The 14,936-nt window shown below is 37.4% G+C and overlaps 2 protein-coding genes across 3 annotated transcripts in view; one reads left to right on the forward strand and one right to left on the reverse strand.

The window, feature by feature from the left end:
- SAV1 (salvador family WW domain containing protein 1) overlaps window positions 1–13,555 on the forward strand; it is a 34,200-nt gene extending 20,645 nt beyond the window's left edge. Inside the window, exons 2-5 of one of the 2 annotated variants that reach the window (XM_011999752.1) lie at window positions 81–351; window positions 4,248–4,391; window positions 10,242–10,412; window positions 11,441–13,555. In XM_011999752.1, the coding sequence (XP_011855142.1) occupies window positions 81–351; window positions 4,248–4,391; window positions 10,242–10,412; window positions 11,441–11,462 (608 nt within the window). In that variant the 3' untranslated portion in view covers window positions 11,463–13,555. Of the gene's footprint in view, window positions 1–80; window positions 352–4,247; window positions 4,392–10,241 lie in introns of both variants that reach the window. The other variant, XM_011999751.1, reaches the window with a different exon arrangement.
- Window positions 12,939–14,936, reverse strand: part of ATL1 (atlastin GTPase 1) — an 83,596-nt gene continuing 81,598 nt past the window's right edge. Inside the window, exon 14 of the mRNA XM_011999768.1 lies at window positions 12,939–13,383. Coding sequence (XP_011855158.1) covers window positions 13,273–13,383 — 111 coding nt within the window. The 3' untranslated portion in view covers window positions 12,939–13,272. The remainder of the gene's footprint in view (window positions 13,384–14,936) is intronic.

The following is a 14,936-nucleotide window of genomic DNA, read 5'->3' on the forward strand; positions in this document are numbered from 1 at the left end:
TCATGACTTTGCTAGCTGACACATTTTTTACATTGAATAATTGTTCTGTTTCTTCTCTATCATTTTCTCTTTTCCCATAGGTATTGGGAGAGTTGCTGCTACATCTTTAGGAAATTTGACTAACCATGGTTCTGAAGATTTACCCCTTCCTCCTGGCTGGTCTGTGGACTGGACAATGAGAGGGAGAAAATACTATATAGATCATAACACAAATACAACTCACTGGAGCCATCCTCTTGAGCGAGAAGGGCTTCCTCCTGGATGGGAACGAGTTGAGTCATCGGAATTTGGAACGTATTATGTAGATCACACAAATAAGAAGGCTCAGTACAGGCATCCCTGTGCTCCTAGGTAGAGTATCAACTTTATTTTCCACTTTTAGTTTCGGGATTGTCTAATGTTAGATTTTGGACTGATATTTTCATCCAAGAGAAAAGCATCCTAAAGCTTGAGACCTGAAAGCCTTACATTTCAAAATTTACACTTTTCTCTGAACATATGTTTAGCAACAAATGACTTTAATAAGTTAAAAAAAGTACTTTTTAAACTACCTCAAAATCAGGGTCATTGTTCTTATGATCAGATTCTGCTATAATAATGCCAGAATGTTTTTGTTATAGGTGTCCAGAAAATGAAATAATTAAGGCTTCTGCCTTCTTACACTTAAATTTTTACAAATAATACAGACCTACCCCCTAAGTCACAATGCACAATTGAATTATAACATTTTGCTGTTTTTATTCAATTTCAGACATGATTGTATGTTCTGTTTCTTGCTATTACTAGACAAGAAAGTGAAAATTGGGACTGAACAAAACATCCAATATCTGTTTAATAAATATAGCCAGTAATTCTTTGTGCTATTTTGATTGATACTGGGCCGGGTAGATCTGCTTTGTTGCCAGACTTTTAGCTCTTTGCTGCCTGATACTGTAGCCAGTTGTCATATGTGGCTGTTGAGCACTTGAATGTGATTAATATAAATTGAGATGTGCTGTAAGTGTAAATACACACTGGATTTCAAAGTACATAAAAACTAGTATTAGTTTAGTAATGAAGTTGCAAATATTTCAAATTAACCACATGTGAGCTTCAAAAGCTGAGCCACAAGATTAAGAATGAGTAAAATATCGTCTGCATTTTGATAAATGTTGCTTAGTGTCATCTGGCATAATACAGTTTTTTGGTTATAGTGGACATTTGTATTTTCTTAGAACCATTAAAATAGTTATGAATATATGTTTTAGTATTACCAAGTGGAAAACTAAGCTTTGTCATTATTGTGTTGTTTTAATTATTTTACATATTTGGATTTATTAATTCAACTTTGAAAATCTGTTTTTTCCCATGATTCCATGTAGTGGCACCCAATCGATGTTTATTCAACTACTGAGGTTGTTGTCCTTTGAAAGAATCAAACTTGTGGTGTGGTCATCAGGTGGCAATGATGGTTGCAGTCCAGATAACCAGATTTGAGAGTTTACTTTTCTGTTCATCACTGACATGGTTTGGCTCTGTGTTGTCACCCAAATCTCATCTCAAATTGCAATCCCCATGTGTTGAGGGAGGGACCTGGTGGGAGGTGATTGAATCATGGGGGCCGTTTCCCCCATGTTGTTCTGGTAGTGAGTTCTCACGAGATCTGATGGTTTAAAAGCATGTGGCAGTTCCCCCTTCTCTCTCCTGCTGCCATGTAAGATGTCCCTTGCTTCCCTTTCACCTTCTGCCATAATTGTAAGTTTCCTGAGGCCTCCCAGTTATGGAACTGTGGGTCGATTAAACCTCTTTTCTTTATAAATTACCCAGTTTGAGGTAATTATTTATAGCAGTGTGAAAATAGACTGATACAATCATCATTAACCTTATGTTATTACATAACTTTAATAGTTTTTTTAAAGCAATTTCATAATTAATTAATTTACTTCTCTCAGCAACTTGGTAGAAGTTGAGCATGAGAGAATAAACGCTGCCCTTAAGCTCACATATGTAGTATTAATAACTGTCTGGTTGTCTATCTTAGGCCAATCCTTATACAGAATTCTTAACTTACATTTGGTCATTTAATCCTGAGAACAACCACCTGTGATATGAATTTATTATTCCACTTTAAAAGTATGGAGGCTGAGGCTTAGAGAGTGGAGGAGTTTTGCCTATATTTGCATAGTTTGTAAGTGTTAAAACTGAGGTTCAAATCCAGGTATACCTGACTTCAAAGTCCCAATTCTTCCCCACCCCAATTGTACTATCAAAGAATATTTTCCTTTGAACCTATTTAGGAAAGAAGAGTTGAAGATAGAATTCAGTGCCATTTGCACATTGATCTTTTAAAATCGTTAACCACAGCATAATCTAACCTTATTTTAATCCCAGGTTATAAACAGTGACCTTTTCTAATATACACGTGCATTTTTTTCTCCCCACTGTTATATATACCACATTTTCTTTTTTTTCTCCCTAACTTTTATTTTAGGTTCAGGGGTACATGTGCAGGTTAACATGGGTAAACTGCATGGCTTGGGGATTTGGTACAGATTATTTTATCATTCAGGTAATAAGCATAGTACCTGATAAGTAGTTTTTCTTTTCTTTCTTTTTTTTTTTTTTTTTTCCTGAGATGGAGTTTTGCTCTTTTTGCCCAGGCTGGAGTGCAATGGCGCAATCTCAGCTCACCACAACCTCCACCTCCCAGGTTCAAGCAATTCTCCTGCTTCAGCCTTCTGAGTAGCTGGGATTACAGGCATGCATCACCACACCTGGCTCAGTTTTGTATTTTTAGTAGAGATGGGGTTTCTCCATGTCGGCCAGGCTGGTCTCGAACTCCCGACCTGAGGTGCTTCTCCCACCTCGGCCTCCCAAAGTGCTGGGATTACAGGCGTGAGCCACCACACCCAGTCCCTGATAGGTAGTTTTTCAGTCCTCATGCTTCTCCGATCCTCTTCCCACAAGTAGACCTCAATGTCTATTATTCCCTTCTTTGTGTCCATATGTACTCAGTGTTTAGCTCCTACCTGTCAACATGTGGTATTTAGTTTTCTCTTCCTGCATTAATGCACTTAGGATAATGGCCTCCAGTTCCATCAATGTTGCTGTAAAGGACATGCTCTTGTTCTTTTTTATGGCTGGGTAGTATTCCGTGGTGTCTGTGTACCACATTTTCTTTATCCAGCCCACCATTGATGGGCATTTAGGTTGATACCATATCTTTGTTATTGTGAATAGTGCTGCAGTTAACATGTGCATGCATATTTCTTTATGGTAGAATGATTTCTATTCCTTTGTAGAAATAGTCCCAGTAATGGGACTGCTGGACTGAATGGTAGTTCTAAGTTCTTTGAAAAATCTCCCAATTGCTTTCCACTGTGACTGAACTAATTTATATTCCCACCAGCAGTGTATAAGCATTCACTTTTCTTTGCAACCATACCAGCATCTATTATTTTCTGACTTTTTAATAATAGCCATTCTGACTGATGTGGACTTGTATTTATTTCATTGTGGTTTTGATTTGCATTTCTTTAATAATCAGTGATGATGAGCATTTTTTAATATGCTTGTTGGCCACATATACAGATAAATCTTTGTGTTTGAAGGCGAAGACCCCTTTCAGTCTGAAATAGACCCTTTTGGCCTCCTCGAGTTCAGTTATTAACCTTCAGGTGGTTCAGTGCTTTCCTTACACTTTCCCATATAATATGTCCGCTTCCCACAGCATACACAGGCTGTTAGAACTAAAGCATTTATTTATTTTTTATCTCTGTGACTTAAAATAGGTTCTAATCAACTCTGACTCCCATATGTTCTCTTGATTTGGCAAAAGTTGAAAAGTTATCTACATTGGATAGAGATATTTCCAACACAATACTCACTGCTGCCTCACTACATATCCCAACCCCCATTTTCAGCCTACAGGAGGAAGGAAACATCCTTTCTTAGAAACTGTCAGCCTTTCTGATACGAATTTACAGCTGATAACTATTTCTTGTGGGGATTTGCTATTCTAGTTTTAAGTCTTTGTGTAAAGGTTAAAACTTAGTTCCAGCTTTTTCATATCCTCCTTTGAACCTGTTTTTGAAAAGACTAAATACCAGCCAGGAGAAATGTCTTTAAAATACATTATCTTTTAGGTGGTATAAGTCAGTTTGAGCAGAAGGCACACTGAAAAATGCTTAAGTATTATTTGTTCTTTATAATTTCTTATTTAGATTTTAGGACGTTTATCCTAAAGAATGTCACTCCTCTCTTCTTAGTGTACCTCGGTATGATCAACCACCTCCTGTCACATACCAGCCACAGCAAACTGAAAGAAATCAGTCCCTTCTGGTACCTGCAAATCCGTATCATACTGCAGAAATTCCTGACTGGCTTCAGGTTTACGCTCGAGCCCCTGTGAAGTAAGTACATTTACAGCACAAATTTGTTTGAGGAGTGAGTGAAGGGCCGAATGGAGTCTCTGGGCTGCTTAATCCAAGTAGTGTGCCATATTTTACTCTTAATAATATTGGGCTTCTAAGTAATACTTCACTTGAATAAAGGATATCATAGTTTATAATGTGTGAAAATCATTAATTAGAAATATTAGTTCTTCAAACATTTATAGAATCTTCATTTCTTTGTGTGCAGACGTCTGCTATAAGGGATACAAGTAAGAAACTTACATTCTCATAGGGGAAGATTAATTTGTAAATAAGTGATACAGTACTTGTGATAAAAGTAAGGACCCGGGCTTGGCACAGTGGCTCACACCTGTGATCCCAGCACTATGGGAGGCTGAGGCAGGAGGATCTCTTAAGTCCAGAAGTTCGAGACCAGCCTAGGCAACATATCAAGAGCCCCATTTCCACAAAAAACTTTTAAAAATTAGCCAGGCTTTTTGGCGTGGATCTGTAGTCCCAAGTACTTGGGAGGCTGAGGTGGGAGGATAGCTTGATCTGAGGAGTTCAAGTTCAGCCTGAGCAACATGGCAGGACTCTGTCTCTACAAAAAAATTTAAAAATTAGCAGCATGCTGTGGTGTATGCCTGTGATCTCAGCTACTTGGGAGGCTAAGGTGGGAGGACCGCTTGAGCCCAGGAGTTCGAGGCTGCCATGAACAATGCTTGTGCCACTGCATTCCAGCCTGGGTGACAGAGAGCGAGACCCTGACTGCCCCCCCACTACTGCCGAAAAGAGGAATGATAGCAGATGGCATTTTCTTTCCTATTTTCGTCTTTTTTTTTTTCTCCCTTGATACCACCTGACTTACTACTGTATGTTTGTGTGCTGATTCTAAAGCATACGAAATATCTGCATGCGTTTTTATTTTCCTTAAATCTGGAAGAATATGTGTCCAGCTGTTAGCCTTGGTATTTCTGGGGGTGGATATGGTTGAGAAGAGTTATTCTTTCTATTGTATGTTATTTCTACTCTGTCGTCATGTTTAATAAGAAATAGCATAATAAGCTTTCCTTTTGGGTGGAAGAGATAGTACTTAAATGGAATTCCTGGTTTCTTACGGAAAGAAACAGATTCCTGAAGATTATAGTCTTTTTCAGTTCTGTGGTTCTATAAGCTAACTATAAAACTCAAGAAAACTAGCAAATAGGTTGTAACTCTTCCAAAATGGGCCAGACTGACAAAAAGAGAGCAAGTACTCTACGTCTTTACTGCTTAAAAACTTAAACAAGAGGTCCAGAAGCCTGCTGCTTTCTAGTTACTTCTAATTAATGTTTCTGAAGAGGATGGAAATGGTTAATATTCTGTGTTTTGTTTGTTTGTTTGTTTTTGAGATGGAGTCTCGCTCTGTTGCCCAGGCTGGAGTGCAGTGGCACGATCTCGGCTCACAGGCGCCTGCCACCACACCTGGCTAATTTTATTCATTTTATTTTATTTTATTTTTTGAGAAATGGTTAACATTCTGTCAACAAAGGGTGAGTGGTTATCTATGAATTAGATAATGAAGAATCAATTATCACAACAAAAAGAGACATTTTTTGCAAAAAAAAAAAAAAAAAGTGCCTGTCTCTTTTTTCAGACAATTGAGAATCTGAAATTCTTTAATCCTATCTCTTGCAGTAATTTACCAACACAGTTTTTGCATATACTTCTAAAACTTGATTTAGAAACAGATTGTGTTTTCATTTTTTTTTTAATTTTTGTAAAATTGTGTTCCTGTGTCTGCTCACAAAAGTCTATAATCGTTAGTATAACTGTACTCAAGCTAAACTATAGGATAAAATTTTTAAATTTAGGCCGGGTGTGGTGGCTCACGCCTGTAATCCCAGCACTTTGGGAGGCCAAGGCAGGTGGATCACAAAGGCAGGAGATCGAGACCATCCTGGATAACACAGTGAAACCCTATCTCTACTAACAATACAAAAAATTAGCCAGGTATGATGGCACGCGCCTGTATGTAGTTCCAGCTACACGGGAGGCTGAGGCAGGAGAATTGTTTGAACCCGGGAGGCAGAGGTTGCAGTGAGCCAGGATCACGCCTTTGCACTCCAGCCTGGGTAACAGAGTGAGACTCCACCTCAAAATAAAATAAAATAAAATTTAATATTTGACAGCAAAAACATTGTCAAGAACATACATACTTTCTGTTATTTCTGACACGCACACCAAAACACTAGTTCTCAGCAGTGTGTGGCAGGGGTATTTTTTATTCCAGTGGCTTGGCAATCCTGCAGTATCACCATTGACTCTGCTCTGGATACAGGTGAAAAAGGCAAGAGTGGGCACAGTGTTAGGCGGGTGGGTGCAGGAGACTTAGGCTACATGGCGATACCTGGAGCTGAGGATGGCAGCACTGTTGATCTTGAAGTCAGCATGCAATGTGGACAGGTTGTTTTTGGTAGCATTATAGCAACTGGCTTTTGTATATATGGGTTATTTATAAGTAGTGTTTGAATAGAATACTGCCCTAGGAAAAACAGAGCAAAAGAGATGCTAAAAGCATAGACTACTGGAGTGGTTTACACCCAATTTTCTGAATGATTTACCTGTGTATATACAGTATAAATGACTAAAAGTTAAACTTGTGGAAGCAGATTTCATGGCTAATTAAGAAGGAAAGAATGGGAGTTTATACTTTTCAGAAAAAGCAGGCACACTTAGGTGATTATAGGCAGAAGGGTAGTAACTATATAGAAGCTACAGAAGAAAGAATTTGGAATAGGATTTCCATTCCATGCTTTGCAGTTTTTTTCACATCTGTGCCCTTCTTGGAGTGCACTTTCTTCCCCCCAAAGGATTTTCTCTAATCTCATTTTTTTGCTTCTACCCATGATCGTACTCTTGATGCTGAATGCTGATTGGCAAGTCAGAAACTTGGCCAGGCATGGTGGTGCGCCTGTAATCCGAGCTACTTGAGAGGCTGAGTCAGGATTACTTGAGCCTAGGGGTTCTGGGCTGTGGTGCACTATGCCAGTCGGATGTCTGTACTCTTTGGCATCAATATGGTGACCTCCCAGGAGCAGGGACCACCAGGTTGCCTAAGGAGGGGCGAACTGGCCCAGGTTGGAAATGGAGCAGGTTAATACTACTGTGCTCATCAGTAGTGGTATTGTGCCTGTGATTAGCCACTGCACTTCAGCCTAGGAAACAGTAGATCTTTATCTCTAAAAAAAAAAAAAAAAAAAAAGGCCACAAAATTGTTTGAAGGGTTGTTTTCTTCCTTTAGACATAACTCAAATACTTATACAGAATATTCATGTCTTAAAAATAAGTATAATATTTACCAGTTTATTCTTGTTCTTTGTTTCCCTTGCTAGAAAGTACACAGATGCTAGTTTAGTTTAACATTGTTGTAGTTCACCTGGTATAAATGTAACCATCTTGAATTAGTAGACATTGCTGAATTGCCTCTTAGCTAACTCTGGGAGATTAAGATTTTTTGTTAGGAATTATGAATTTGTTTCCAAGAAACACATAAAATCTTAGGTTACGTGAATGGTGGACGTTCTAAGACGTTCTAAGGTGGACGTTCTAAGGTGGATGTTCTAAGGACCTTATAACTGTTTCTTCATGGAGGCTTATTGAGTATTTCTTACAGTGTCACTCTAATTTATGTTCACAAGTAGTTGGAGTTTCCCACTAAAAAGAACAAAGCTTCTTACCAAAGAAATCTGCATCTATTAGTAAATTTGCAGCTCTTGCCTGGTGCGGTGGCTCACGCCTGTAATCCCAGCACTTTGGGAGGCTGAGGCAGGTGGATCACTAGGTCAGGAGATCGAGACCATCCTGGCTAACATGGTGAAACCCGTCTCTACTAAAAAATACAAAAAATTAGCCAGGCGTGGTGGCGGGCGCCTGTAGTCCCAGCTACTCGGGAGGCTGAGGCAGGAGAATGGTGTGAACCCAGGAGGCGGAGCTTGCAGTGAGCCAAGATCGCGCCTCTGCACTCCAACCTGGGCAAAAGAGCAAGACTCCATCTCAAACAAAAAATAAAATAAAATAAAAAATCAATTTGCAACTCTCAAGTAACTGAGTAAAATTGGGAGTCCAATTAAATATATATACCTTCCAGTTTTTGCATGTTGTGTTACTGACATTTCTGTTACACGTGCTTAAGTTGGACAGAAACGTGTCAAAATGCTAAGTATAGTAGCTCACACAACTGCTCAGTATGTTTTCTGTCTCCCTTTTTTAAAATCTCATTTTAAAATATTAGTCCTTTTGAAAGAATATGGTATAATATCAAAGAACCACTGGGTAGGAAGAACTATAAACGATCATTAAAAATAATACTAGAGTTTGCAATCAGAGCTTCCTATTATGTCTGCTCAGCAGTATGATTTGAGAGGCATAATTTTAGGTATAAGATGCCTTTCCCTAATTCAAGTTCTTTATCTGGTCTTAGTGGATATTAACATTCAAAACCACTACTTTGAAGCATCTTGGTCCATAGTTCTCTTCCTTTCTGAACTTTTAGTCACTAAACACTTTTGCAAGAGGTAAAGAGCCTCTTTAGGTTTTAGTGTTTTTCATCTTTAAAATGAGAATATTAGAGTGCTGTCTTCATCAGATACTGAAATGGAACTATGTAGCCAACTACTAAAGGTACTACTGCTAAGCAGGGATCTACTTACCACTGAAAGACTACTAACAGTCTTCCATGATATGTGTAAACAGAATCTTTTGTGAATCCTTCACCACACTGAAGCCTTCTACGGTCTACTTACTGTTTCATTTTAAAAACAGTTCTTTCCTTCTTTAGTTTTCCTGTTTGTTTTTTTAGATGCTATGTACTCAGCCTCAGGAATACTTAGATCCACGAATGAGGGTTCCTCTTCATTTCTCCTTCTGTTTGGTTCCTTGCTTGCTGTGGTGAATAGCATTCCTCAAAAAGATCCATCAACATGAATGATGCAAATGACCATCCATTTTTGTGCATTATCATTTGCAAGCACAATATGGTCTAAAATATTCTTAAGTTCCTGACAATTAACTTTTGATGAACTTACAATAGCACAACATATGTTCTTCAGAAATTATAGAACCACTGTAGTTTGAAATCTGTGTTCATGGCTATCTGCTGTTAATATTAGAATAATGGGTAAAGAAATAGGTATTCTTTAACTTACATTGAAATGAAGTAATATTAGCAGTTTTCTCCTTTCCCTAGAAGAATTATATGTAGGACAGGCGTGGTGGGCTTAAGCCTGTAATTCCAGCACGTTGGAGGCTGAGGCCAGCGGATGACAAGGTCAGGAGATTGAGACCATCCTGGCCAACATGGTGAAACTCCATCTCTACTCAAAATACAAAAATTAGCTGGGTGTGGTGGCACGTGCCTGTAATCCCAGCTACCCGGGAGGCAGAGGCAGGAGAAGTTGTTTGAACCCAGAAAGCGGAGATTGCAGTGAGCCGAGATCACGCCACTGCACTCCAGCCTGGTGACACAGCGAGACTCCGTTTCAAAAAAATAAATAAAAATAAAAAATAAAGAGAATTATATGTAAACAGCATTTAATAACTCAGATATTTAAAGAACTGTTTTATTTATTTTTAGAAACAGGGTCTTGCTATGTTGCCCAAGCTGGTCTCAAACTCTTGGGCACAAGCAGTCCTCCCACCTCAGCCTCCCAAGTAGCTGGGACTATAGGCGCCACCACTGTGCCCAGCTACTCAGTTCTTTTTAATTAAAACTTATGGTTTGTTTAGTTATCAATAAGGTTGACATTTTTAAAAACAGACTAGTTTCTTGCTAGAAATACATGTTTATGTATGTGTTGTAAACATATATATGATTGTGTTTTAAAACAGATACGACCACATTCTGAAGTGGGAACTCTTTCAGCTGGCTGACCTGGATACGTACCAGGGAATGCTGAAGTTGCTCTTCATGAAAGAATTGGAGCAGATTGTTAAAATGTATGAAGCATACAGACAAGCCCTCCTTACAGAGTTGGAAAACCGAAAGCAGAGACAGCAGTGGTATGCCCAACAACATGGAAAAAATTTTTGAGCTGATTTTTGAAAAATAAAATTTAAGTTTTATAAGAGCTTTAAAATATTTTCACAGATAAAAAATTACAAACAAGTACTTTGGTTAATAAATGCAGCTTCCTTTGTGGAGATTATAAAATTCTAACTTTACATGTATTTTTTATTAGAAATTTTCTTTTATTGAACAAGAAAAATGAGTGTATCATTTTAAGAGCCAATATGACAAACACTTTCAGATGCTGTATATTAGGAACTGCTTTGGTATTCCTGATGGAAGAATGCAGTGGAAATGTCATTATGAACAGATGTTAAATAGGAAATTATCACTTGTTAACTTCTTAACAGCAGTAGTACCTTCTTTAAAAAAAAAAAGAATCTGCAGTATTTAAAAAAAAATGTTTACTGCTCTAGTGTGAAATATTGTGTGGAAAGGGATGGTTTAAATATTACCATGATGCCGTTTAAATATAAAATAGGATTTGGAACCTTATTGTGATAAATATTTATATATGATGTATGTTTGTCTCCCCCTCCAAAGTAAGGAACCCAGCTGGGCGTGGTGGCTCACGCCTGTAATCCCAGCACTTTGGGAGGCTGAGGTGGGTGGATCGCTTGAGCTCTCGAGTTTAAGACCAGCCTGGGCAACATGGTGAACCCCCATCTCTACAAAAAATACAAGAAAATGAGCCAGGTATGATGATGTGTGCCTCTAGTCCCAGCTACTTGGGAGGCTGAGGTCAGAGGATGGCTTGAACCCGAGACACAGAGGTTGCAGGGTCAAGATCACACCACTTGCACTGCAGTCTGGGAGACAGAACCAGACCTTGTCTCAAAAAATAAAAAAATGAAAACAAAGTAAGGAATCCTTTTAAAGCATGTTGAGAAAGTATTTTTTGGTATGAATGGGTGACGGGCCTTTTAATCTTTCAGGAATACATACAAGCATAAGTACTTAGCCTGTATGGTGAAGGTGTGTGAAACTCCGAAGTTGCTAACATCATCTTCCTTATTTTCAGCGAGGGCTGTTACTGCATTTAGCGTGGCTCTGATGAGACAGTGGAGAGTTCCTGACAGCATAGTGTACTGCCTTCTGAAAGACTGGGTTAAGCTACCAAAAATGACAATCAGGGATTCAAAAAGAATTTTTGGTCATTAAATCGATTGTATATTATTACTTTTTAATCTTCTAAGTATTTATCACAGGACTTTAATACCATATATTTCCCTGCCAGCTTTTCTCCCCTTTTGGTTTGATAGTTAAAACATTTTTCATAATTAGTGCTGTACATTTGATTGCAAACAATTTGGTGATACTTCTAAACTATAACTGTAAATCTCTAGAATTCTGTGAATTTCAACATTATTTGAAGTGTTCTTCCGTTATATTTACATGTGTTGTAAATATGTAAATATACTTTTAGCTTAGGAAGTCTTCCAGAATACAAACTGCTCCCAGTTACATATCAGTGAGTTTGAATTATTGAAGAAATGTTGACAAAGTTGAGTGTTTGATTTTATATAACAAGCTTATTAAATATATTTTTGTGGAAACTAAGCGTGTGGTTTTTGAGTCCATGTTTTAGACATAGTGCGGTATTTCATTTTTCTGTTCAAAAGGCCATAGACAAAGGAATCAATTTAATTCAAAGGGGTAATGAAAAGGGGTATTGAAAAATGAAAGTATGGCTAGTGGAATTTTATCACTGGGAAAAGATAATTTGCTGAACTTGTGGTCAGATTTTTCTAAGATGTAAGTTTATATATCTTATGAACTCCCACACTCCTCTAACTTAATTGTTCTTTCCTGTCACTTCTTACTTTATATTGCTACTTAATTAAGGTGTACCCATTTCTGTGACAGTCTTTAGAAGTTACTCTGTTTTGGACCTCCTAGATAAATATTACTTTTTTCATTAACACACTTTCCTTCTTCCTCTAAGTCTGTTCAGTGAAACTCCACTAGAGATTTTAGTCATTAAGAACTAGAAGTTACCTAAAGGAATTAGCACGTTTTGTAAAATAGAAACTTAAGTTTGTACTGATGTCAACATTAAATAAAATGCATCTTGAGTCTAAAAAAAGAGATAAACCTTCATCATTCTGTATCAGCACCTCTCATTTTCAAATTCAGTAAGCATTTTTTTTTAATCTTAGGAACCAGAGTAAACTTTAATAATAGTTCACATATTAAAAGAATAAACCTATGAAGAATACATTCTTTGTGTACCAAATGAAAAAATATACAATGCAGTGAAACTCACATATACAAAGTGATTTTTTTGTGCATTTTTTATCAAGAGGTTTATATTCTATTAAATCATGTAAAAGCAATAGATAGTTTTTGATAAAGCAACTGAAGGACTCTTAAATGTGCTTAAAAATAAGATTGTGATATATATAAGATGATACAGATTAAATCAAGCCTGCTGAGTTATGATGCTGTGCTTTAACAAATGGCTATGTGAAATAATTTTAACATTTTTTCTGTAGAAATTAAATGAGCATATCCAAACGTGGAATATCACATGGTTTAATTATAACCCAGTAGTAGAATTTAGTAAATTCAAGCAGAACACGTGTACTGTTATCATAAATAGACAAATACTTTATAACAGCATTTTTGAAGAAAAATCAGGAAATTGTACATGTTAACAAAATAGTATAACCATGCATACATACATCTGCTTATTAAACACTGAAGTAAAAGAACTAATCCAGTTTGCAGTCTTCAGAGGTGTTTAGTATTTTACTCTGTTCTGATGGAAGCACTTTGAATGTTTGCATGGAGACATAAAACTGAATATTTAATTGACAATTGGTCATGCACCTGTATTTCTTAAAATTTGGATTACATTTTTTTCTTTTCTGATTGTTCAGTAGATTCCGACTTTGGTGTAGGAAAAGCTTGATGATACAGATGTCTGTGGGTTGCTGCTGCACTGTAAAGCTTGTACAAAGCCTAGAATAAAAGCATCAAGATTATAAAATATTTTATTAGACACACAGATGTAAAATTTTTTTCCTTTTTAGTTTATCATACTGTATAAAATTTAGCATGTTGAATTTGAAATCTTTTTTTATCAATATATAAATTAATACCTTAAAATTCAAAAGTATTTTCAACTCCTCAATGTGTGCATTAACTTAATCCTTTTGTGCGTTGACCTTTGTGGTAAATGTTTTATTCTCAAACTGTGTTTCCTTTTACCTTGCATGCCTCTTAGAGCAGAGAGCTGCTACTCTGCCCCAGGGGTGTGCTGAAAATTCAAATTGTGACTATTAGCAGTTTTAGATGAATTGTAAGACCTCATAACTTCTGATTGGCAGTAACTATTATGCGTAGCTAGGCTACTTGCTTTCCTGAGTGGGACCAATTTTATTCTCCATCATTTACTGATACAGCCATGCAGCTCAGCACATGGTGTCCTTCCCCCAGCACAGTAGGATCCTTCACTTTACATGCTCTTGCCTTGTTTCCATGACTTAGCTAATATCTTACAAACCCTATTCAAAAACATTACCTCAGCAAACTTTCCTCATTTAAAACTACCTCTTATTGTTCTCTGTGGGCTTTTAATGATGTTTGAATCATAGGAATTTCTGTGTATTGTATATTGCTTTACGTAAGTGTTCATAAATATCTTTGTTTCCTGGCTCCCTCAGCTAGTGTCTAAGAGTTCATCCCCTGCTCTGACTTTCACATACTTGACAGTCAGTTACAAATGACTTGTCTGATTTAGTTCTGGAGTTTGTAAAGAGTCTTTGAATATTTTTAAAAGCTGCATAAAAGCTTGAGATCCTTTAAATAGTAATATGTTCCCAGGAAATTCCATTAATTTTTATCATTTGTGAGTCTGTATACCTACTTTCTTTTGATTTTCTTGTTTTCTTTTTGAGTTGGAGTCTCACTCTTGTCGCTCAGGCTGGAGTGCAGTGGCGCGATCTTGCCTCACTGCAATCTCTGCCTCCCAGGTTCAAGCTATTCTCTTGCCTCGGCCTCCCTAGTGGCTGGGACTACAGGTGCCCGCCACCACACCTGGCTAATTTTTTGTATTTTTAGTAGAGATGGGGCTTCACCATGTTGGCTAGGCTGGTCTCAAACTCCTGACCTAAAGTGATCTGCCCACCTCAGTCTCCCCGAGTGCTGGAATTACAGGCGTGAGCCACCGCGCCTGGCCTTGATTTTCTTATGGCATTAAGTCTGAATGGTACCATCTTCAGATCTATGAATGTATATTTGTGCAGCATACTATTGTCTTCCATTATATTCTGATTCTAAGGCATTCAATTCAATTCTAATTCTCTAACTTAAGCTTTGATTTCCAAAGTTGAAATTTGCTTTTGCTTTTTTAATGAGCTTGCTTACTGAATTTTGCATGAAATAACTTCTTATTGACTTGTAAATATTAAGGGGTATTTGATTCGAGGACATAATCCAGTTATATGCCACAGTAGAAACTGAGGAAAGAATTATCTCTAGTTACTCAAGATCAGCTTTGCTTCCTGAAGATA

The sequence above is a fragment of the Mandrillus leucophaeus genome, unplaced genomic scaffold (assembly GCF_000951045.1).
Source record: "Mandrillus leucophaeus isolate KB7577 unplaced genomic scaffold, Mleu.le_1.0 Scaffold60, whole genome shotgun sequence".
Taxonomy (NCBI): Eukaryota; Metazoa; Chordata; class Mammalia; order Primates; family Cercopithecidae; genus Mandrillus; species Mandrillus leucophaeus.